General features: G+C 40.1%; 1 protein-coding gene across 1 annotated transcript in view; it reads left to right on the forward strand.

Moving 5' to 3' along the window:
- The window catches only part of Ar (androgen receptor), a 189,038-nt gene extending 165,382 nt beyond the window's left edge, over nt 1-23,656 (forward strand). The window contains exons 4-8 of the mRNA XM_010632186.3: nt 8,809-9,096; nt 14,876-15,020; nt 19,321-19,451; nt 20,313-20,470; nt 21,191-23,656. Coding sequence (XP_010630488.1) covers nt 8,809-9,096; nt 14,876-15,020; nt 19,321-19,451; nt 20,313-20,470; nt 21,191-21,346 — 878 coding nt within the window. The 3' untranslated portion in view covers nt 21,347-23,656. The remainder of the gene's footprint in view (nt 1-8,808; nt 9,097-14,875; nt 15,021-19,320; nt 19,452-20,312; nt 20,471-21,190) is intronic.
- The last annotated feature ends 832 nt before the right edge of the window (nt 23,657-24,488 follow it).

Raw genomic sequence — 24,488 nt, forward strand, 5'->3', positions numbered from 1 at the left:
CTCCTCTCCTCTCCTCTCCTCTCCTCCAACTTTGCAACTTTCTGGAGAAAGCCAAAGGACTTCAGGAGAGGATCTTCCCCCTCCTTTGGGAAGAATTTTAATTTTTAGGCCAACAAGATGTTCCCTAATGTGGATTTAAAGGCTAATGTGATTTATTTTTTAATTGCTTTCTATTTCTCTGAATGTTGCATATTTCTGCTAGTGAAATTTTCCTTTAATAATGCCATTAATATATCAATCACATTTTCTTATTTACAACAGACTGACAGAATTAATGCTGTTAATGTTGGGCCTATTTTTTTCTTTTTCTTTTTTCTTCTTTTTCCTCTCGCTAGCTTTCCAGGTCATGCTGACCTGTTCAGCGTGGACTGTTTCGCATTTGTTTTTAATGTCAGTTTAAATGTAATTGTAAAAGCATGTATACTCTAAACTCATGTAGTTACTTTTTCCAGTGGAAAAGCTGGTATGCAAAAGTATTTCCAAGCTCTGCAATTTCACATGAGCAGGTTTCTGGTAATGACCTTGTGCCCCTCACTCAGGATGGCATCTGGACAGTCAACTCCTTTTTTCTGGCTCAGTAGTCAGAAAGAGGAGACTTGGGAATAGTTTCTGCCAGATCCTGTGCTTTGGCAAGGATATGCAGCACTACATATCATTCTATTATTAATTACATTTACTCCTCCATGAACTGAAAACCGTTAGACTAAATAGGCCAACATAAACTTTGGAGGATAAAATTCCATATTCTTTCCCTGGCTATTCCTCTGACCCAAAATTTGGACTGAGGAGAATAGGGGTGTGAGAGGAAGGGCCAAGGAGCCTTCTTACCTGAGGGAATTTGGCATACACTTATTAATCTTACTTGACTGTACCCCTTGCTAATCTCTCACCATCCTTGTGGAGTACTGACTCCACTTTCTTTCTAACTTTTGTCCCTATAATAGTTCTTTACCATCCAACTAAAACTCGCACCGCTGACCCTTCTCTCCAGTAACATGCTATTTAACCAGAATAAAAATAAAGAGAACCACCAGAGAAATCAGCCTACCTGGTTTTAGCTCTTGCTTTGCCACTACTTATATAGCTCTGTGACTTTAATCAGGACTTATCTTTGGCTTTCATTTTTCATAGTTGCTTCATCTATAAAATAAAGACTGGTTTGGAAAGAGAAGGAAAGGATAGACAAGATCCAAGGTTTTCCTACTGAACTTTTTAGAAATGGAATCTTTTTATCAAACAAAATATAGCATGAAGTCCCAAAGATCTGGGTCTAAAATAAAGCCCTGCTGCCCTTGTTTGAAAGGAGAAAGTGTGTGTAGTTCCATGTTCAGACCCACTTTACCTTTTCTCAGGGCCCTTAAGAAATTGTAGGGCCCTTGAGGCTCTCCTACTTTACTAGACTGATGCCTAGGGATATTTCTAACTATGTTTCTGCCTTCTATGAGATTTCAGTCCTACAAGAAACTTATCTGTTTCATCAGTTAGCTTTTTCAGAAAAGTTCACTTGCTTGGAATAAAGGACATGAAAATAGAGCAGTTCAGGGCTCAGTAACCAGCAATTGTGAGAGCTGTATGGAATTGACTTCATGACAAGCACTTCACACATATTCCCTTTTAGGTAATCACAACCACCCTGTTAGGCAAATCCTATTATTAGGATTCTGAAATGTGGCAGTTTGATTCTCAGTCTTTCACGTGATTCCAAGTTCCCAAGATAAAGTCCATACTTCTACAGTTCACCACAGTAGGCAGTTTTTCTATGTGGTAGTGAGGTCAGGTCAGCACCACTGTACAGAAGAAAAAAATTGAGATTTATTTAAGATCACGCATCCGATAGAACTCTGATGCCAACAATAATAAGCCCTTTATTCAGAATAGCATTTTAAAACTTTGGTATCATTCATGCACCTTGCCTCCTGGAATCTCATCATGCTTCAGTCTTGCAGAATCATTTTCATGGTGTAGAATCTTCCTCCTACTCTTGGATACCACTGCATTGTCTATATTCCTTGAAAGAACTGTATGAATCCAGTACTGATATTATCCCCATTTTACAAATGAGTTACATGCACTACAGAGAGGCTGAGTGTAGCTGAAAGTCACAGAGCTAGTCAACAATAGAGGAAGGAATCTTTGTTCTTAACAAATGCAAGTTTTACAAAAGTAAGACAGGTCACTTAGGAGCTCCCTCGGCCCCTAATCTTGTATTCTTGATCTCTAATCCTGATGTTATGAAGTCGAGGTAGCATGGTTTGAATCCCAGTAGCTACAAAGAAGGCTGGCATGATTTAATCTAGAAACTACAAACTAACTCTTCCCAGGCCAAAATTCACTTGTAGAATTTTATTTGTCCAGAATAGTATTTGTTTAGAAAATTGATTTAGACTTCTCCTAGAGAGGATTCACTGACCGTATCCTTTCCTATTTATATTCACTCTTCCTATTTATCTTCTACTCACTTGCCCTACACCACCTCTGTAAGGAAAAGAGTTTTACTTATTTACCTATCTGAGTTGTGAGGCATTTGAGTTCATGACCCTTAGATTTAAGCATCATAATATATAAACACTGTACACATGTGTATTCACATATGTTCACAAAAGTACAGCCTAGTATGCTTTCAGAGAGAATTGCAGCCTTACTCAAGGCATACCTTTATGTTTACCTAACATTTAAAATTATACTTAAGGGATTCATTGACAGTGCTAGGAATCAAACCCAGGTTCTTGTGAACACTAGGCAAGTGCTGTGCAATTAAGCTATAGTCCTACAATGCATTTAAATTCTGAATTTATTTCTATAGGCAGTCATGTGTTGAGGAAACATATTGTTTTTCATTTCACAATGTATTATCTGTCCTGCCCCTTGTATAACTATTCCTGTCAGCTCGCGTGCACTCGCCCTCTCCCTCCTCCGCCCTCTCATTTTATTAATACATGTTTGCAACGCATGCAATTTAAAATCATCTTAAGGAATAAGTACTCCCCTTGCCAGAGTTAGGTTGCCTAAATACTATTTAGTCCTTCTTCTAAGAATGAATGAAGAGTGAAGAAACCATTTTGGAGAGCACACGATATACTAGGCATTCTTTGATTTAGTTCTCATAATTGGCCTCTAACACAGGTGATAGCATACCCATTTAACAAATGAGGAAACTGAATCTTGAGAAGCTAAAGGAAAGGCTTAGTAATTGGCCAAGCCGGGATTTGAACCTGAGACTGTCTGATTCCAAAGACTACTCTTTTGCCCTACAGCTCCTTCTGTGAAGAAAATGTGTTAGTATTCTATTGTTGCGTAAGACATACCTACAGATTTAGTAGCTTTAAACCACATCCACTTTACAGTTCTGCAAGTTGGGAGTCTAGCATGGCATGGATGGAGGCTCAGTTCAGGATCTCAGAAGGATGAAATCAAGGTGTTGCACAGGTTGCCCTCTAATCTGTAGCTCAGACTCTTCTGCAAATCTTTCATAATCATGGCATAATTCAGTTCATTACAGTAGCAGAACTGCAGGTTTCCATTCCTGCTTCCTTTCTGGTTCTCAGCAAAAGCCACTTTCATCTCCAAGAAGATGCCCTCTTTCTTCGCAGTGTGGATCACAACAACTTCAAAATCAGCAACCGAGAATATTTCTTGTGTTGACTGTCTTTTCAAATAAAGCACTATGCCTTTTTATCTCACCTGATTAGGTCAAACCCATCACAGATAGCTGCCCTCCAAATTCAGCCATAGAAAGAGATTTGAAAAATCTTTCTCTGGTGCTATAGAAGTAATTTATACAGGAGCCTGGTTTGCCAGGGATGAAAAATAAACTTCCTGTGGGATCTGGTTATATCAGACCAGGTGCTCCAATCCCCTGGAGATCAGATAGAGAAAGGGAAAAACCTTATCAGGGTTCTTTCTTATAATTGCTATGACCTAAAAAAAGCAAGGAGGCGATGCAAAATAATTCATACACCATTAGAACTACACACTTTAACAACTCCCTTTCTCTTCGCTTCATGCCACTCAGATTATGTGAATCTCTGCTTTGCTACACTGGCTGGCTGGCCTGTAACTCACATGAACGATTTAGATTTGACTCTGGGGCTCAGGTGCAGGGGAGGGGAGGGGTGTGGGGAAATCCTTCATGAAAATAAACAAGGCCTTGGGATTGAATAGTAGCTTTGACTAGTAAGGCTCATTGTCCAGCATTCCCAAGTCATCAAGCGACATATTGGCCTCTGCTACAAAAAAAGAACAGAGGATCCCTCAGCAGAATGAACGGAATCTGATTTCAATTATGTTCAGTACAGTCCTCCTCTTTAGATAGACAGGATAGAACACCTGGTGCAGCTGGGGCCACTGTGGCCACAGGGACAGCACATTATGTGGGTCTTAGAAGTAAGTGGAAGTGCTGCCCTCCTTCCTCAAGCTATGCCTCATGGGTCTAACAGAAGAGAACTTGAAAAAGGCAGCCAACTTTTCATAGGCACTGCACAGAGAAAGGGGGAATAATTCATCTTGACGGATTCCCACCTCCTGCAATATCTGCACATACTGATCTTGACTGTAATTAGTTTGCTTAGTTCTACAAGCCATAATCCCATTAAGATCTGAGTCACTGGTGGGAGAGGAGATGTGACAAATCTTTTCTTACTTATTGCACCAGCACTGATTGTTCTGTGTGTTCCTCTACCTCTTGGGGAAGCCCATAGGCCCACCTACATATAATTTTTTTGAATTCTTTCCTTCATTATCAACAGTTTTATTAATGGATGGCAAATGTAACAGGTGCTCCAGAGAGCAGCCTCTCTTCACAGTATTTTTCGATAAAACTTTCTGAGATTGATGGAAATGTTCTATATTTGTATTGTTCAATCTAGCAGCATTTTCAACCCTGGCAAAATGTCCAGTGAGAATGAAAGATGATATTTTAATTTTCTTTAATATTAATTAATGTAAATGCAAATAGATGCACATGGCTCATGGCTACTTTGTTGTACAATACAAATCTAGAATTAGTTTACATCTCTTTTTTTTAGCTTTAATTGAGTTTATCGGTACATTTCAGGGATACAGTACAGTTACATTTATTGTTGGGAACTTGGACCTCTACATGAGAAGTTTTGATTCTCATTTTTCCCCTTACCCCTGCCCTCCCTTCACCCCCTCCTCTCCTCCCCATCTACAAACACTTTATTTCCATCTTTTCATTATCTCACATTTTTTTCTTTTCCCTTATTACCCTTCCCCTACCCATCCCACCTTCCCTACACCTTTAGCTCCTTTCTTCCCATTTCTAAATGGCAGTAATCTTATTAGGATCTTATGTATAGAATTAGTTTAAAGAGTCACATACCGGGACATAGCAGGAGTGAGTTCATCAAAGAGAAAGTCAATGTGGCATAGAAAACTAAAATTGGAATAAGAAATCTCATTCTAATTCTAGCTCTGGCTCTGCCATTAGATTGCTTTGCCCTCTTTGGCTTCAGCCTCCCTATCTTTGACTTAGACTAATGCCAGAAATCCCAAAATCATGGCCAAAAACTAAATGAAGTTTTAGAATACATGATTTTTCAGAACATCTTTATGTATTATATGACTGCTTCTTGTGGGGGGAAGGCAGTAGTAAGTGCATTCATTCCAGTTCACCAGAGAGTCAGCCATTCTCATACATGCATGTGTACATATGTATACTCACCTACTGTGTTACTTACGTGTATACCCTATTAAAGGTATTTGCACTTATGATCCTGGATGAGATGATTTCTAAGGATCCCTCCTGTTTTGTCATGCTGTGAGTTTTAAAGTACCTATAGTGTCTCAAATCCCTTCCATTTAGGCAGGTGACTAGAATATTCCTGTCATCTCTTTTGTGGATGTGATGCTAGTTACTAAAGTCTGGAGACATGGGTGAAGATGGAAAGCAGAATATATATGCAACCCCAGCCTCTTTTCTCAAATCTGCTTTTACGATAAAATATAGGGTTTGGGATTTCATACTCCCTAGGGGGAAACAGCACTATATAGTAGAAAGAACACAGAATTTGTAGTCTCAGCAAGTTTAGATTGTTGAATTATGTTTCTTGATAGCTATGCTACCTCAGTTTGTTCATTTGAAAACCAAGAATCAGAAATATCTCCAACCCCCTAAGAATTAAATGACATAAAGTGTTCATGAGCTGAAACATAAGGTCCTGAAAAAATAGTACTTACTCTTATTCCTCTTAGTTACCTCAGGTACAGGGCTAATTATATCTCTGCCCTCCACTAGGCTGAAACAGGGCCTACATGGTCTGGCAACTCTTGAGCTCAAAGCAAGAAAGTGCCAGTGATAGGGAGAGCTTGGCCTTCCTGTAGGAACTGCACTAGAGAAACAAACCCTGTTAGCATCACCAGTCTGTTGAGCTGTGTATAAGAACCCATGTTAATAATGGGTTCATCAGAGGGTGAAATATGGGAGACAGTCTTCTAGCTCTGGACAAAAAATGGCTTGGCCCAGACCGTACCATACAGCCTGTGCTCTTGGTGGAACGTGGGAGTTGGCAGAAGCTGTACATATCTCCTTATTATTGACGGTGTCGAATCCCTGCAGAAATGATTTTTGGACAAGGTCATCTTGCACTCAGAGTTGGTTTTCCAGGCTTCTTTGATATTTTCCCCTGAGGTCCTCTTGTACCACCTACCCCAGCTCTTTCCTTTTCACCCTAGTTTGTGCTGCAGACATGGGAGCCATTTTTGCATTGATATACCCCAGTGACACTGATTTGTGTTTGTACTGAAGGACTTACTTTTCCAATTATACCTGAAAGTAAGTTCCAGATATGTATCACTTATTCACTTATTTCTACAGATGAGCAGTATTTTTATTGTATTTATCTACTTAAATGGATAGATTGGTTTAGAGAGGAGCGCAGAGGGTATTCAGTGTCTAGGTCGGTTCTACGTCCATATTCTCTACATCATTGAAAAATATTAGTCCAGTGGGACATTCATGCCTACAAAAGTCCCACCCTCAAACAATTTTTTTTTTATGATACCAGGGAATAAACTCAGGACCTTCTGCTTATGAAGCAGGTGTGGTGCCACTGAAATAAATCTGTAGCCCTTTGTTTTATGCTTCTTCTTATTACTACTACTAGTATTATTATTATTTCAAAAGAATTAGAGAACAGTGGTTTGTGGTCAGCTTCTGATGTATCTGCTTATGCTAGGCCTGAGTTATGACCTTTTAAACTATTTATGCTTCTGTGGATATACATGCTAGGGAAAATAGCATAAAACAAACATTGTAATGCCAAAAGATTTCTATAATGTGTGTGTGTGTGTGTGTGCGCACATGCACGTACACACATATTTGAAAAGTTACTTCTTAAATTTTGAGTTTAAGATTGTCATTGTTGTAAGTAATGTTATTTCTAAAATCCTTTCTAATGGCTGCTTCCTAGCGTGATTCCCATTTTACAGATAGATGGTGGAGGCAGAGATATTTTATCATTTCTTCGCTATTATTAGGGATTTCAGTCATTCATCTTTTCCCTCTCTCTGTTTCTAAAGAAAATTAGTGTTCAAGTCATAGTACATGTTCAGCTATGGGTATAATTCTCACATCTGAAGCTCTTTAAATGTTTAATGGAAAATAGAATACCAGAAAATTCCTGCTCATTGTGCCCAAAGGCTTTATAAAATTTCATAGTCTAAAGGTATGAAACCTTCAAGGATATATACAGTTTTACCTCATTCCTATCTGATGCTTAAATTCTCAATCATTGTGCCATCTAGTCTCTGATCATCCACAGTAATGTAAGTGCCAGGTATCTTTTCCGTGTTGGGAGAACTTTGACTTATAAAATGTGTGTGTAAACTATGGAGAACTAAATTTCAAGTTACTATATATTTTGATACCTGTAGGAATCCATAGAGCAACTCTAGACCTTCTTTAACTGATCTGCCCTCCTTGTCGTTTCTCCTAGCAACCTGCAGACATGTTGGAAATAGACACGTTTACATCCCTTTCTTGATTTATAACATTCAGCATTTACATAGTAGGTATAAGATACAGACTGGTCATCTTAATATGATACATATGACCCTTTAAAATTAGGTGCAGAATTTGCTTTTATCCTTAAAAATAGCTACACCTCCAGCCACACTGAGCTCTAGTCATTCCCCTAAACACTCCTCAGTGCTTTTGTTTATGCTCTCTCCACCCAAGTCCTCCTGGTATAGGCCTCACCAGTCTTATAAGCTCTAGGTCAAAAGCTACTTTTGATGTAAAGCATTTACTAACTCTACTCATTCAGAGAGACTATTGCCTTTCCTCATTTTAGAGCCTCTATTGCAGCATTTACCAGCTTGTTGTTTTCTAGAATTGTTTGTGGTCACTTATTTTTGCTTTACCAGACAGAGGCAGGGCCTGTGACCTTTCTTACACCCAGAAACAAAGGGATAACAGTGGATATCCACAGAATGAATAAATGAATGATGAATATTTTTATAAATTAATGAATTGAAGGTACCATGTTTGAATACTGAAAGTTATATTCAGGCAGAGCCAAATGCAAGAGACGATACTAGGCTATTCTGGCATGAGGATCAGGAAAGAAAGCAAGGTATGGAAGTTTGGGCTTAGCAGAGATTTGGGATGATGAATCATTCATTCAAACAGTGTTGAGTGAGCACTTGATCTTAGGGAGTTTAGCACCTCTGACCAGGGAGAAGGGACATCTTTATTTTCTTAGCTTAGGCAGCTTTCCTAGCAGTGCAGCTCTGCTCTATGATTTTGGCCCCTGGTGACAAACTCAAGTTTTTCTTCCTTCCCAATAGCCCGTAAGCTGAAGAAACTTGGCAATTTAAAACTACAGGAAGAAGGAGAAGCATCCAGCGCCAGCAGCCCCACTGAGGAGCCATCCCAGAAGATGACAGTATCACACATGGAAGGCTATGAGTGTCAGCCCATCTTCCTGAATGTCTTAGAAGCCATTGAGCCAGGTGTGGTGTGTGCCGGACATGACAACAACCAACCTGACTCCTTTGCAGCCTTGTTGTCCAGCCTCAACGAACTAGGAGAGAGACAGCTTGTACATGTGGTCAAGTGGGCCAAAGCCTTGCCTGGTAAGAAAAAGGAAAATGGGTGCACATGCTAAAGGAAATCATGCTTAGTGAACACTCTGAGGGAGCAGGTGCTCATTACCTCATGCAGTAGTCACTATTATCCCATAGTGAATGGATGGGTAGAACCCTGATTTCAAACATAAGGAAATGAAAACTCAGAAAGCAAGGATAAAGGTACATGATAGTAACCCATATGACTCATGTCGATGCACAGCAGTCATATTTTGTTCAATCCACAGATATGTGCGGCAAAATTTCCCATAATTACACATCTTATAAGACATGCTTATGATTCTCTTGTACATGTGGATACATAGGCTCACACCTTTGGAATCTTGAGTCTGACTGACATTTTTACTCAGGAACTACACCATGTGATCTTGAAGTATGACTGAAAGAACATGGGGTTGTGAGTCAGAACACTTGAATGCTAGTCTTAGTGCATCTGATAATGCATTAAATGATCCCTTTCCCTTCTCTGTCTCGGTTTCTCCATCTATATAATGTGTAAAGGGTGCTTAGGACTAAACTGTTAATTTGGAAACTTTGCTTCAAGAAATGCTTAATGTTCTTTAAACTAGGAATCATAATTGGAGGAAAAGGTAAGTGACAGTGAAAGAATTATCAAGTGTTTGCCTAAGTTCTGCCTGGATACCTCTGTTGGTGGCAAACTTACTCTATTCCTAAGCTATCATTTTTTTTCCTTAAACCAGTCTGATTATGAAAACATTACAATTTACAGAAGTTTAGAGAGCCTCTGCCCAAGGATTCACAAACTTTCCTTCAGCAGCCAAATGCTTTATTTCTCAAGAGCATTGTACATAGACACAAATGTAAGAGGTTGATTTAACGCCAGTCTTTGACCTGTTCCTTACCAGCTCAAACTCGGCTTTCTTATTCCAGGTAAACCCCAGGATATTCTTGCTGAATACTGTGGCTCCAAGGAACACAGTTTGAAAACCAGTGAAGCATATCCTCTTTAAAGGGTCTCCTAATCCTGAGATTATGTGATTCAAAGATTCTTTTGAAACATCAGTAACCTATGGAGTCAAAGATTAACCTGCTTCTCTAACAGTTATCGCCATTCAATGGAAATATTTAATGAAAAGAACAGTTTCCTTTCCATTACTTGATTTGATTCTTAGCCAAATGGATGCCTATCAAGGCTATACTCTTACATGAAATAAATAGGACACACATGTGTAAATACCGAATTGACTGTCTGGTATGACAAACTGAAAGTGTAAATGAGGACCAAAATGTATAATAGATAATATGAAACAGGAAGCAAAGGCTCAAAGGGAGAGGGGATGTGGTGTGGAGGAATAAGGAAAAGAAAAAATGAGAAAAGAAGGGAAAATAATTGACAATGTGAAATAGGAAGAAAAGGGCTAAAGGTGTAAAGAAACTGGGAAGGGTGGGGGAAAGGTAATAAGGGAAAACAAAAAATATGAGAAAATGAAAAAATGGAAATAAAGTGTTTGTAAATGGGGAGGGTGGAGGGGGTGAAGGGAGGGCAGGGATAAGGGGAAAAATGAGAATCAAGACCTGTCATGTAAAGGTATAAGATCCCAATGATGAATGTAACTGTACTGTATACCTAAAATGTACCAATAAACTCAATGAGAGAGAAAAAAAAAAAGAAAAGGAGGAAAAAAACAGAAAAAAGTCTTTGTAAATAGGGAGGGGTGGAGGAGTGGAAGGGAGGGAAGGGGAATGGGAAAAATCAAGAACTAAGATATGATCATGTATAGGTACAAATTCCCAATGATGAATATGATCATAATCTATACCTAAAATGTACCAATAAAGTTAATTTTCAAAAATTCTATAAAGTAGGGACCATTTCCCTTATTTTGAAAAGATAAGGAAGTTCTGAGAGGAGATGTTACTGGCTTACAGTTACACAGCCAGAAAGTAGCAGGTCCAGGTCCCCTCTGAATCTCATCCTCATTGCAATCTACGTATAGTTTTGTGCTGTCTCACTTGTTCTGAAACTCTGGGCTTTACTGTGAGTGACCAAAGCTTTATCAAAGTCCACTTCGGTTATATGATGTTCTTGCTACTTTTCATGATACTGCATATTCGAAATCAAGCTCCTATTTTGTATTTCTAACTTATATGGCCCAGTTGCAGACACTAGACTGTCACTAACACTTTCTCAGCTTGGGAAGTTGAAGTTGACTAGCCAATAAGATCACTGGGAAGAAAGCCCAAGGACTCTGGCTGGATATGCACTGTGCCAAAATTGAAAGTTCACACAGGGAGAAAGAAATACAGCGGGGAGAATACAAAAGGAAAAAGAGAAAGCTGTTTTAATTCTTATCGCTTGTTCAACTGGATGTCTTGATGTCACATGTTTGATAGAGATTCAAAGTTCAGTCTTCCAAACAATTTCCAAATACTTTATATATCTTATTTTATAGGATACAAAGCCTTTTTATATATAGATTTTCAAAAACAGTTGTATGAATCATAGTGACTTATTTCCATTTCACATGACACAGCTGAAAGAGGTTAACTAATTTGTTGGATTGGTCACTTAAAAATGGAACCAGAACTTGAGCTGAGATCCTCTGATTTCTAATTGGGTGGTCTTGACAATAAACTGCTGCTCATTACTGTTGCAGAAATTATATAACTGGAGGTCACTGGATTTCCTCAGCCTAATCCTCATGTTAGACGCTCTCCTTATATTAAGAAATCTGCAAGAGAAAATCAGTTCAACATCTAGCTTACTAAAGTAAATGTTCTCTGACTTTGAGTAATTTAGAAGAATAGCCTCCAAAGAAAGCTGACTATTACCATATTCATAAGAATTCCTTTTCATATTGTCAGTAATCACCTAGTAGTTCAAGTAATCTGTTCATTCAAAGATTGCGGTCCTGTCCTGTTTGAGACATTGCGATAAGCACATGATCAAATGATTTCTTTGTAAAGGTTTCTCTGATGGTGATGATATCTGGAAACTGTCTAGTAGGGTTCCTGGCATGTTAGCAAATTGTGACTCACCATAAATTGGGGTCAAGCGAGTTGATTATACACAGTATATTCAGAAGCAGATGTATTTAGTTTGCGATCCTAGTTTTGTATTGACTATATGACCTCAAGCAAATCACATGTTTTCTTTGTGCTTCTCTTTTCTCATTTGTGGTGATGGTAGGACAATAGCTGACTTAAAAATTATCATCAAAATAGAGATCATATATCAAGAGTACATAGTACTTTAACTGAAACATACTAGGTAGTTTGTAAATGGTGTCTCTTTATTGTGAAGCTTGAGTGCTAAGCTATTGCTTTAACTAAGCTAACACTTCCCTCATGTAGAAGCTTATACATGGGCGCCAAAGTTGAATTGTCTTCTTTGAGGGCTTTGGCTGGCAGGAACACTATAGTTCCCAAGATTTCCAAAATGCCCCTGCTTTCAGCCTGCTGTCCCAGTCTAGAGATGAGACTACAAGTATCTATTGCATATTGATAACAGTGATATTGATTGGGTTCTAATGAGAAAACAAAAGAATTTCCTCTGCTCCTTTACCTGCTTGGTGTTTTTCAAAACTGAAGAATGACTTCTCTCTATTTCTCCAAAACAATATCACATAGTGGCAAATAGGTGTTGAGTGAATGTGTGTCTCTGGAAATCTGTAGAGCTGAGGCTATTGTCTCCTGAAATCACCCCTTGATAATCATGCTATCATCTTAGCAGGCTACTTCAAAATCTGAGCATTAAAAAAAGAGTTAGATATCATAATCACATTAGACCAATAGGAAAATCAGCCTCCTATGTTTCTGATGTGCACACAGTAATTAGATTTGAGTACTAAGTAGCTCTCACTAAGGAGTGTTAATGAACATTAGAGCCAAATTAATTTTTTTTTCCATTTTTTACCTCTCTCTGAAGTCTGATATTGGGGGAACATCTGTATCTGTATGGACATTTTCTTTGATAACCTTGACAGCTTAATCCATGTCACTCCACACACCCTGACATTCACATACCAGTCTGTCTTTGTCTCTGTCTCTGTCTCTCTCTCTCTCTCCCCCCACTCTCCTCTTCCTCCTTCTCCACCTTCTCTTTTTCTTCCTTTTCATTTTCCTCCTCCTCCTCCTCCTCCTTCCTCCTCTTCTCTCCCTCTCCCTATCCCTCTCTCTCTGTCTTTGCTGACCATTGTCTTCCATCCAAGAGATTTGGGGTTAAACTCCCAGGCCATTTCCCCAAAAGGATTCTTAAAAGTTTCTGTTCTTCTTGCTCCTACTGGGAAGGGTCAGTCACAGGCATTTTATATTATAAAAGCATAACAGGGTTCTAGGAATGAGACACTCCATAATGTGTAATGAGAAAGTAAGAAAAGAATCATTAAGCCTTCTTCTGATATATATTTCAAAAGACTTCACAGAGCATGTGGTCTTTGAGTAGTTTTGAAGGATGATTGGTGTTTATCAGATGGAAAGCCTGAATAGAGGAAATACTTTCTAGGCAAAGGCAAAAGTTTGTGCAGAGATAGCAAATCTCTAGTGGCCTGGAAAAGCATGAAATGTTGGCCCGGGGATTTAGCTCAGTGTTTCTGCTGCCTGCCTTGCAAGCACAAGGTCCCAAGTTCAATCCCCGTAACATAAAATGTTCAGCAAATTCTAAGTTTTTCAGAAGGGCTGAAATATAAATTATCTGATAATGTGAAATAGGGAGTGAAGGGCTAAAGGCGTAGGGGAAGTGGGAAGAACAGGGGAAAGGAAATAAGGGGCAAAAAAATGTGAGAAAAGGAAAAAATGGAAACAAATTCTTTGTAAATAGGGGAGGGTGGAGGGGATGAAGGGAGGGCAGGGATATAGGGAAAAAATGAGAGCCAAGATCTGTCGTGTAAGGGTACAGTATCCCAATGATGAATGTAACTGTGCTGTATACTTAAAAAGTACCAATAAACTCAATAAGATTAAAAAAACAAGGAAGCAGTAAGAAATTAGTCTAGGGAGGCAGGGCACAAAGGGCTTGTTTGTGTCTAAGGGTAGAGAGGGGATGGCAGAAGGGTAAGAAACTAGCAGAACCAGGGTTCCTATTAAGTAGAAAAGAATGGAGAGGAAGTGTGGGGCAGAAAGAAAGTCAGCAAAAAGAGAGCTTGAATGTGGTGTGGAGAAGGCAGTGGCTGTCAGCACAGTCCCCACATATGTTTTTATATAATTATGCGTTGTTACAAGATTCAAATCAGATTATGGCTATAAGAGAGCTTTGTAATATGAGAATTGCGGTCTATGTGGAAGAACTGGTTATTACCCTGCATCTTCATAAAGGTGTAATGATCAAGAGCCTGAGTTTTGGAGTTTGTTTGGGTTTTTGGAATTTGGTCTGCCAATTACTGGCCCTATAATCTTGGACATGTTCCTTAACCTCTCTGTCATTTTCTACTGATCACAGAATGGGGATAGAAAGAATACCTGTTTTATTTATTGTTGTGATGATTAAATGAGATAATATTAAGTAAACCCCTTTGAAAGAAGTTAATTCATTAGGAAATTAGCATTAGTTATTATTCTCTTCCAACTAACAATACCCTTTTTGCCTCTATTATCTCATTGATCAGCTCAGTGAGGTAGGGTGGACAAAGAATATTAACCCTACGATATAGTGTTTTTTTTCTCCTATCCTTTAGCTGCTAGCACTGATGGTCCCTGTGGTTTCTTAGGGCCTGCAGAGTGCTAAGGAGCCCCATCTCAGCAGAGACCCAGTCTTAGCTCAGCCCAGCAATGCTTGGATTGATGACCATCTCTGTCCCTTCTTCTTTAGGCTTCCGCAACTTGCATGTGGATGACCAGATGGCAGTCATTCAGTACTCTTGGATGGGACTCATGGTGTTTGCCATGGGCTGGCGGTCCTTCACCAATGTGAACTCCAGAATGCTCTATTTTGCACCTGACCTGGTTTTCAATGAGTAAGTGGTACTGCGACCAGATCTCCATAAATACAGCAGCTTGGAAAGATGTGGCTGGTTGTGGTGGTGAAGGCGTTAACAGTGTAAATTAGCACTTTGGGCCTGTAGGTGAGGCACTGGAGGCCTTAGCCAACCAGCCCAGTCTGAGGTGGCTTTGTCTCGCTGGAAAGCCACTGGTGGGAGTTTGGGGTTGGTAGTGATAAGGCTATCCCTTTTCTACACAAGACCCAATCCTACTATTATGGTAACTTCTGACTTGCTTTGTAGCTTATCCAGAATGTCAGTATAAAGGTCCCTTCTATTCACTGAACAGTATACATAAGGATCAGAGAGACTCTAGTTGTGAAGACTAAAGTTCCTTTGGTCTCTTTGATGTCTCTGATGGCTGCCATTAATGAACATTTATTGAGCAACTATTTTATGTCAGGACTATACTAGCTACTTCCTAAATCCTGTCTCATGGACTCCTTATGGTAACCTGATCTCCCTAAAAGACAGTCTTTGATTTTTATGAATAGAGGAATTCAGATTCTTCAAATAAAGTAAATTTGCCCAGCCATTTCCCTTTCCTTAAACAGGTTTACTTTGTACCTGCACTGCTACCAGCCCTATTTGTCCTTCATGAATTTGTTTGTCTAGGGGCTCAAATTTTGGAATTGCATTTTTATTCACTAAAATATCAGTTCTACTCTTTCCCATATCATCTCTGGACAAGACTATTAACCTCCCTGATTACCATTTTTATAATCTGTTGATAATAATAGAAGTTTATTTTTTTCCTCATTGAATTTATTGGTACATTTTGGGTATACAGTACAGTTACATTCATTTTTGGGATCTTGTACCTTTACATGACAGGTCTTAGTTCTCATTTTTTCCCCTTATCCCTGCCTTCCCTTCACCCCTCCTCCCTCCCCATTTACAAACACTTTATTTCCATTTTTGCATTTTCTCATATTTTGTTTCTTTTCCCTTATTACCTTTCCCATGCCCTTCCCACTTTTCCTACAATAGAAGTTTCTTAAATGGTTTTGTTATAACAAAATGGGAATTGATGGACATGGAGAATCTGGCCCATGATGCTAGAAATAATAATAAAGAAGAAATCCCTTCCTGATTCCTCTTTTTCCTAATAGTGATAAACTTCTCTGTGACAGCTCTCTGAGATCCCTCAATGGACTTGTGAATGGAGCTGACCAGAATAATGTTCCCAAGAACCTTGAGCTACTTTCACCACAGAGAATCCTTTCAGTCAGGGTAGGAATTGAACTTTCCTCTCCTTTAGCACAGAAGAGCCTTAAATAAAATCTACAGGTCAGTGGTTCCTTAAACTACTGTTGTGTCATGCAAGGGAGTCAGTGTCCCCAGCTGCCCCTTGTCAACCCTGCCAGCTTTGGTAGCCAGAAGCTAAGAATAGCCACTGGGATTGTGGCATGACCTGTTTTGTGGTTTCTATATCTCCAAAGTCTTACCTATAACGCCATCTTCTGGAGCAGACCTTGAAAAGACCCCCCCCCCAACTATTCGTCTACCCCTTCTTAAGCCCTCACTAACCTTGAGTGATTTGGTCAAATGCCTGAGCACTTGATCCATTTTCCCTCCATCCCTGAGACCTTTGAGGTTTTCAAGGTGATAATTCCCTATCTTCTAAATTCTTATTTAATTCTATGTATCTGTGTAAGCATATGGCACCATCCCTCACTACCTCAACTTTTTTTATTGGTCCCATTCATCTCATCAAAAGGTTCCACAGGATTCCTCACAATGTCAGGGGCCTACCAAGCATCATGGATCCCAAAACAAGTACTCTTCTGCTTTCAAGAACCCACTATATTAGAGCTCTCAGAGTTCCTTCAAATGTATAAACTAATGTTTCAAAATGTAGCTACTGTTGACATTTGGGGATAAGGAATTTTTCATTGTGCAAGACATATTGGAATATGTTTAGCATCCCTAGCACTAGCACTTGCCTGCTATGTAGGATTCCAGTCACTCTGCAGCCCAAACTTTACACACACATTTCTAATAGCCACTGAGAAGGCATTACTCTGAAAATGAGAGCCAATCATAGCTGTTTGCTTCCTCAAAGTGCTAATGGGGTCATTGAGGCCCAAAGAGAGATATAAAGACTAGTCCAAGCCAGGCCAACCCATGTACTGTTCTTCTTGACACCCAACCATATCATCAGCCCTGTTGTATTCTTTACTTCCCTTTTTGTGAATAGCACGTGTTTTGAGGAGAGTGGGCTTCAATCCTGACCTTGAGGAAATTACTTCTCAGAACCTCAACTCTCAGCTGTAAAAAATGAATAGTATCATAATAATACCTTCTTCCATGTCATTCACTGAGCACTTATTGTGTGCTAGGAACTGCTCAAATGCTTTCCAATTTTCATTTCTCCTCTTAGTCATTCTTGTTCATTTCTACCTTCCTCTACTGTCTTCCGGAATTCTATTCCTGCCCCTCCTTTTCTATCCTCCATTCTCCTTCCTCTTTCCTTCCTTTACCTCTGTTGAGATTTTTTTGCCTGTTCTCCCTGCTTCTTGGTCCCTTATCCTATGAATTCCTTCCCTTAACTTTCCTCTCTCCTCTCCACTTCTTACTTTCTCTGACTCAGGGGCTTGCCACAATATTCTAGGAATCCTCCATACCAGGACATTGATTTCAATAGTAAGAAGACTGCAGTGTCCTCAGAGTAGAAGCGTAGAAATACAGTGGAGACCAGTGTAAGTTCAGGTTTTCCAAGCCACCAGATCTTATTAAAAAATTCTATAGATAATGTGAAATAGGAAGAAAAGGTCAAAAGGGGGAAGTGGGAGGTATAAGAGAAAAGAAATAAGGGAAAGGAAAGGAATAAATATAAAAAATGAAAAAAGAAATAGTCTTTGTAAATAGAAAGGGGTGAAGGGGTTGAAGAGAGGGCAGGGAAGTGGGGAAAAATAAAAATCAAGATATATCATGTAAATGTACAAATTTCCAATGATGAATGTCATTTTGTATACCCAAAATGTACCAATAAACTTAATAAATTTAAAAAAATTCTATGGAGTGAAAGAGCTGAGAGCACCACTGTTCTTGTTAGCTGACTTGTGATACCATGTAAACACTTCCCCATTTCAGTTGGAATTCAGCATGAATTGAATAATTCTACAGTATCTGCCCCCCTCTGTCTATCTCCTGGAAAGCCAAGACTTCCCTGAGTTAGATTGCCAAGCTTCCACCGAGACAGTGCCAGGCCTACTCAGCCTGTGGCCCAGGCTAGTGGCTTGGGAAGCATAATGTCAAACCACAATATTTAAAGACTATCTGGGAGGTCTTTTTCCTCACCTCTAAGTGAGTGTCAAATTCCCTTTCCTTCCTTCATATGCTACTCAATCAATTGATGTCTTACATATACACACACTCTTAATTTCTGAAGTGATGAAAAGTGGAATGCCGACTAGTGGGAATACACTGTCTTCTCTCAGAGGTATTCTATGACCATGCATGGATCAGAGTCTGCTCCCCTATACCAAAGCTATCTAAACCTTGGCAACTTCCCCATATAATTTATTGGTGGTAATGTGATGATCTGTTCACAAGTCACTATAATAAAAATTGCTCACATACGTTTTAGCTCTTAAAGCTGTCGTAAGGAACAGCTAGTCTTTGAAGGAATGGGTTTCCCCTTTAGCAGGGGACATTTAACGCAGACATTCAAATACACTTTCTGGCACATTTTAAAGCATTGGAACTTACTTTGAAAGAATAATGTAGAATCTCCATGTCTGGGAGTGTTTAAAGAAATGATTAAATTTCTAGTGAGATAAATGGCTTTCAAACCAAGAGGCAGGCAGGGGTGTTGACAGGATAAACACCTGTGGTCACTTGCAAATCCTGGTGTTGAGCTGATTGCTGAGTACTCTGTCCTAGATATTCTCCAAATTAGACTGCCTAGGAGGCAGATTCTGGCTGTAACTTTAGCGAAGATACTAGAACCATAGCCAGGGAGACCATTTGCCTGCCCCATTGTACGCATTTGTTTATGCTTTCCTGTCTTTGTCTCAGGAAACAGAAGGGGCACATAGAGCTGTAAATTCCATGTACTGATCCATATCCTGACCAAGGAAGATGAGTAGTTATCAGGATGTCAGTACTGGGAGGGGGGGACACACCTTGTTCCTCATCACTGAACCACAATCAGGAGAAATAGTAAGCATTTCTTGTAGAACCTAGAGAAGGAGGAAAAACAGATAAATTTCCTTTGGGACTGTTGGAAGCTTCCCCTCATTCATCTTCTCCCTCTATATCTTCTTCCCAGGTACCGCATGCACAAGTCCCGGATGTACAGCCAGTGTGTCAGAATGAGGCATCTCTCTCAAGAGTTTGGATGGCTCCAAATCACACCCCAGGAATTCCTGTGCATGAAAGCACTGCTACTCTTCAGCATTAGTAAGTGCCTAGAGGCACAGGGAATGCCCCTGGGGGCATAGAGGCTCAGGGAAGTGCACTTTCTCTTTAAAAATATCAAGGAGAAGCCAGCCTCTGAACATTTCCCTTCCTCTTTCCTCCCTCCACTCTACTTCAGCATGCTTTTTCTTAACAAAGACCAATTTCATGCCCAGAGATCAATCATTTTATTTTGATTAATCCAGCCACCATCAGATTCTCATCAACCCCCAGTCTCTCCTTTGGGACTAGGCCTTTTTGGCTGGTTGTAGCAAGCTTTTGAATTTTTCCATAGCTTCTGCTACAGAAACAGGCATGAGCCACCTTGTATTTCTTGCAGAGCTGTACACAGGAGGAATTGCCTCCTGGAAGGCATTTCCCCTTCTACCAACAGGAGGAGGTCTATGTAAGCAACTCATAGACAGAGCTGTTTCGGCAGCCAAGCTACCTTTCTTTAATGTCTCTTCTAAGCCAGAACACCTCATTTCTGTAAGGAAGAAAGAAGGCAAAATTTAGTATCCAAAGCCATGTGTTTTAATTGTTCAAATCAGAGCTAGATGGTAAACAGTATAAAACCTTAGTTCCTAAGAAGTGAGTACATGAGAATACTAGAAAAAGGACAGCTTCAGTAAATTTTATTCATTTGACCTCCTTCAGATTGGGTCCAGCTATGCTTTTCCCTGTGAGCTTCCTGGCAAACTGAAAGGCCCAAGCCCACAGGCTTCAATTGACAGGAAGCCAAGTAGATTATTCCCTCCTTGTGGGGGTGGGGGGTCAAATTTGTGGTCAGAAAACTTGGTGCTTTGTCTAATGCTCCTTTGTGGGCATGCTTCCCCTATGCATTCTGTCTTCATCCCACATCAGTTCCAGTGGATGGGCTGAAAAATCAAAAATTCTTTGATGAACTTCGAATGAACTACATCAAGGAACTCGATCGTATCATTGCATGCAAAAGAAAAAATCCCACATCCTGCTCAAGGCGCTTCTACCAGCTCACAAAGCTCCTGGACTCTGTGCAGCCTGTAAGCAAATGATGGAGGGTATCATCTCTGGGGACAAGGGCCAGACATTCAGTTTGTCTGTATCAGAGAGAGCAACCTGATAGAGACAAGTGATAATAACGCTTCTCTAGGGTCTGGCACCACCTGTTGGGAGGTGTTTCCATCTCCTCTGGCTTTGACTGTGGTCCAGGAAGAAAATGCCATGGAAAAGACAGGGCCACAGGTCACAGTGTCCCAGCTGGCTGTTGTGAAAGGGGTGGTGGAGTTAAGAACAGAGCAACTGGGACTCAGGAAAGAGTTTAAAGTTGATAAATCCTCCAGACAGATAAAACAGACCTGAGTGTTTTTCTTTTCCTCTTTCCTGAGTCATGTGAGTTTGCCTCTTTCTGTGCATGTGCGTGTGTGTGTGTGTGTGTGTGTGTGTGTGTGTGTGTGTGTGTGTGTGTGTGTGAGAGTGGAGAGAGAGAGAGAGAGAGAGAGAGAGAGAGAACATCAGTGTTAAAGAGAAATGCCCAGTCCTGCCTGAATCAAAGAACCCTCAGTGATTTCCTAAAGACCATTTCACACACACACACACACACACACACACACACACACACACACACACCTCTTGCAAGGCAGAACTAAGAATAGGCAAGGGGAAAAATGCTAATAGGACTGGAAATCAGAGGTGGGGAGGAGTCTATCAGAAGTCATCTCCTTGTGAACCATGTTTTCTTTCTCTTTTACTGTACCCTACAGATTGCAAGAGAGCTGCATCAGTTCACTTTTGACCTGCTAATCAAGTCCCATATGGTGAGCGTGGACTTTCCGGAAATGATGGCAGAGATCATCTCTGTGCAAGTGCCCAAGATCCTTTCTGGGAAAGTCAAGCCTATCTATTTCCACACACAGTGAAGCTTTGGGAGTCCCCATTTCCCTGGCCTACCCTATCCCTTTTCAGATGTCTTTTGCCTGTTATAAATCTGCACTACTTCTCTGCAGTGCCTTGGGGAGTTTCCTCTATTGATGTACAGTCTGTCATGAACATGTTCCTGAGTTCTATTTGCTGGGCTTTTTCTCTTTTCCTCTTTTCTTTTTCTTCTACCCTTTCTAACTTCCCTCCCTAACTCACCTTCAGATTCTGTTCCCTGTTGTGGCTCCTATCTGTATTTTGAGTGGTGGTGTATTTCTTTAAATCTGTGATGATCCTCATGTGGCCTAGTGTCAAGTCATGCTTGTTTACAGCACTCCTCTGTGTGACAGCCACACTAACATTTACTTACCTTATGTCACTGGAAGTTGAGAGAGCTAAAAGTATCCAGGAAAAACAAAATCAAAAAACAAGAAACAACAACCAAAAATGTCAAGAATAAACAAATAAATAAATAAATGGCAAATAGAAATCCTCAAATAAGCCAACAGTAACTAGAAGGAAGTGAAAATTGCAGGCCCATGAGGAGTCATTTTTTGTTCGCCCCTTCCTTCCTGGAATACTTTATTTTTGCAAAGTCTATTGCTATGAGACGACTGGGTGACCCCAGATCTGAGGTGGGGAGACTGAAAGAGGAGACCAGGAAGGCAGATGGATCACCAGTACTTGCCCTCAGGCTTGGCTCCTGAGGGCTACACTGCTCAACTATAGAGCAATTTACTGTATTGAAAATGTGTCTCTTATTTGAAAATTTGCATGTGAATGCCTCCACCCTCAAGACCTTTCTCAATCTCTGCCTCCATCCTTGGATTGACTTTCAATGGCCATTTCTACAAGAATCAGATCAGGGAGACAAAGGAGAGGAGAGATCTGGCACTTTGGGAGATTCCACTCAGCTCTAATCTAGTTTCCAAGGTGTGATCCAGGGAAGAGCTTGGAGCTAGAGTCAGAGGAGAAGGAGGTGATGACTTGGTTTTTCTCCTACTTAGGACACTGAATAGTAGATTTATCAGTACCACCACCTTTTGCTCGCCTTTAAAAGACCTATATACTCCATGTGGCCATAAGCTTCTTCCACACCCTTCAGTGTTTTGTGGGCCACATTACATTTCAGACATGATGATACAGCTTGTTCACTTCTATGAGCATGTTCAAAAACTCTCTGATAAAATTCTTCCTACTATGCAGGCTAGCAGGCCAGTAATCCTGACATCTAGTTCTAGATTCTAATAGTCTCAAAGCTTTTTTTTTTTTTTTTTTTTTTTTTTTACCAAATGTGTCTAATCAATAGTCAGATCGCTGGAGCCCTTAGACAAACTCAGAAGAAGGCATCAAATAGATTAGAAAAACCAGGCATATGGCCTTTGTCCCCAGAGAGGACACCCTCTCATCAAGTGGATAAATTCCCACTCCTTCTCCACAGAAGCTAAAGCAGCTACCCAGATTAGGATGAAAGAAAAAACTAAGTAACCAGGATTGGAAGAATGATGACCCTAGAACCAGAAACCCTAAAATGCTGTCCTTGGCCATTCAGCATATCTACTCACAGAAGTCAGGAGAAGAACGAAAGATCCAAGAGAAGACCCATCTAACTATTGTCTTCAAAGGCAAATCCTAAAGCCAGATGGGCATCAACTGGCTAGATGGGTACTAGTTTACTCATCCTCCTCCTCTGCTACTGATTCTGGGCTCTAACACTGACCATTCTCACTTAGATTTTCCATGATTGTTGTTGCCTATTAGAGGAGAGCTGGACCACTGAGACTTTTCACAGAACCATGGCTTCCTTTGGAAATGTCTGGCGGGTGTGATTGTGACTCTGTCAACCATAGACTCAGAGTATGCCTCTGGGTCACTGATTTCATATAGTCCGTTGGCATACCTCTGTTCCGTTGATTTTGTTCCAACACCAGGTGCAGGGCAGAATCTTCATGTACTTCCTGATCTTGGCCACTGCCTCCTCCCTTAGTTCTTAACTTCATCTATTAAACTCAAGAAATCATGGGTCAGTCACCAAGCTGCCCGTTTCAGCTGGTTTACTCTGCTTGTTGAGAAGATAGTTTCTGAATTTCAAGATGTGATCCACATGGATTTCCTCCACTGATTTCTGTGTTGATATTAATAGACAAATGAACTTGCAAAACAGCTTCTATAAATAATAAGGGAAAGGGGAAACTAAAATGGGTAATATGCCAATCCAAGACTGCTGAACAAAACTGAAGTTGATGGGTTTTCTTTCTGGGGTTGGATAGAATCTGGTTTTCTTTGTGATGGAATCATCTTGCTTAATTACAGGATCACTTTTAGCTGTCTTAAACAAAAAAAGTCTACCACATTTCAGTTAAACTAGGTTGCATTTTAATAGTTCTTTTACATCTGTTTTGAAACAGTTTTCATCTTGTGACATAAGGATTCGATTATATCGTTCTAATACCTCTCCTTGTAAATACTAGAGGCCCCACTTTTCATTTCACTATCAAATTTTTTTTTAATTGAGTTTATTGGTACATTTAGGGATACAGCACAGTACATTTTGGGATCATGTACCTTTACATGGCAAGTCTTGATTCTCATTTTTTTCCCCTTACCTCTGCCCTCCCTTTCCCAATCATGATTCTTGCCTTTATGAATATATATGTTTTTCATTAAAAGCCAAAAATTGGTGAAACAGCAGTGTAATGTAAAGCAACAACAACTGGATCACTCCAAATTTCCAAGTCACAAAACTATAGAAAAACAGCCTAAACAGGGCTTTAGATCTACTGCTTCTGCCTTGGGATTTGAGTGAACAAAGGAGTTTTTAGCTTGGCTTTGTTTCTCAGCGATGAAAAGAAGGTGATTTTTTTTCTTTTGGCCATTAATGTTCCAGCCAGTACACTTGACAGAAGTCTTATTTGTCCATGTACTCTGCTCTATGAACAGAGTTGATCTGTGGTATACTGTGTTCTGCTGTGAAATACTGGCCACCGAGACCCACTCACCTGTTGATCTGGATAATGAAGATCACTCACTGGAAAAGTCAAGAGTACCATCTCCAAAGAAGTCTGCAGCACTGGGTGGGGATGCAAAATAAGAGGAAAAAAAGGAGCAACATAGAGAAGTTCCCATCTGGGCAGCAGACAGTTG

Source organism: Fukomys damarensis, unplaced genomic scaffold (genome assembly GCF_012274545.1).
Source record: "Fukomys damarensis isolate Sample0158 unplaced genomic scaffold, DMR_v1.0_HiC HiC_scaffold_39, whole genome shotgun sequence".
NCBI classification, from domain to species: Eukaryota; Metazoa; Chordata; class Mammalia; order Rodentia; family Bathyergidae; genus Fukomys; species Fukomys damarensis.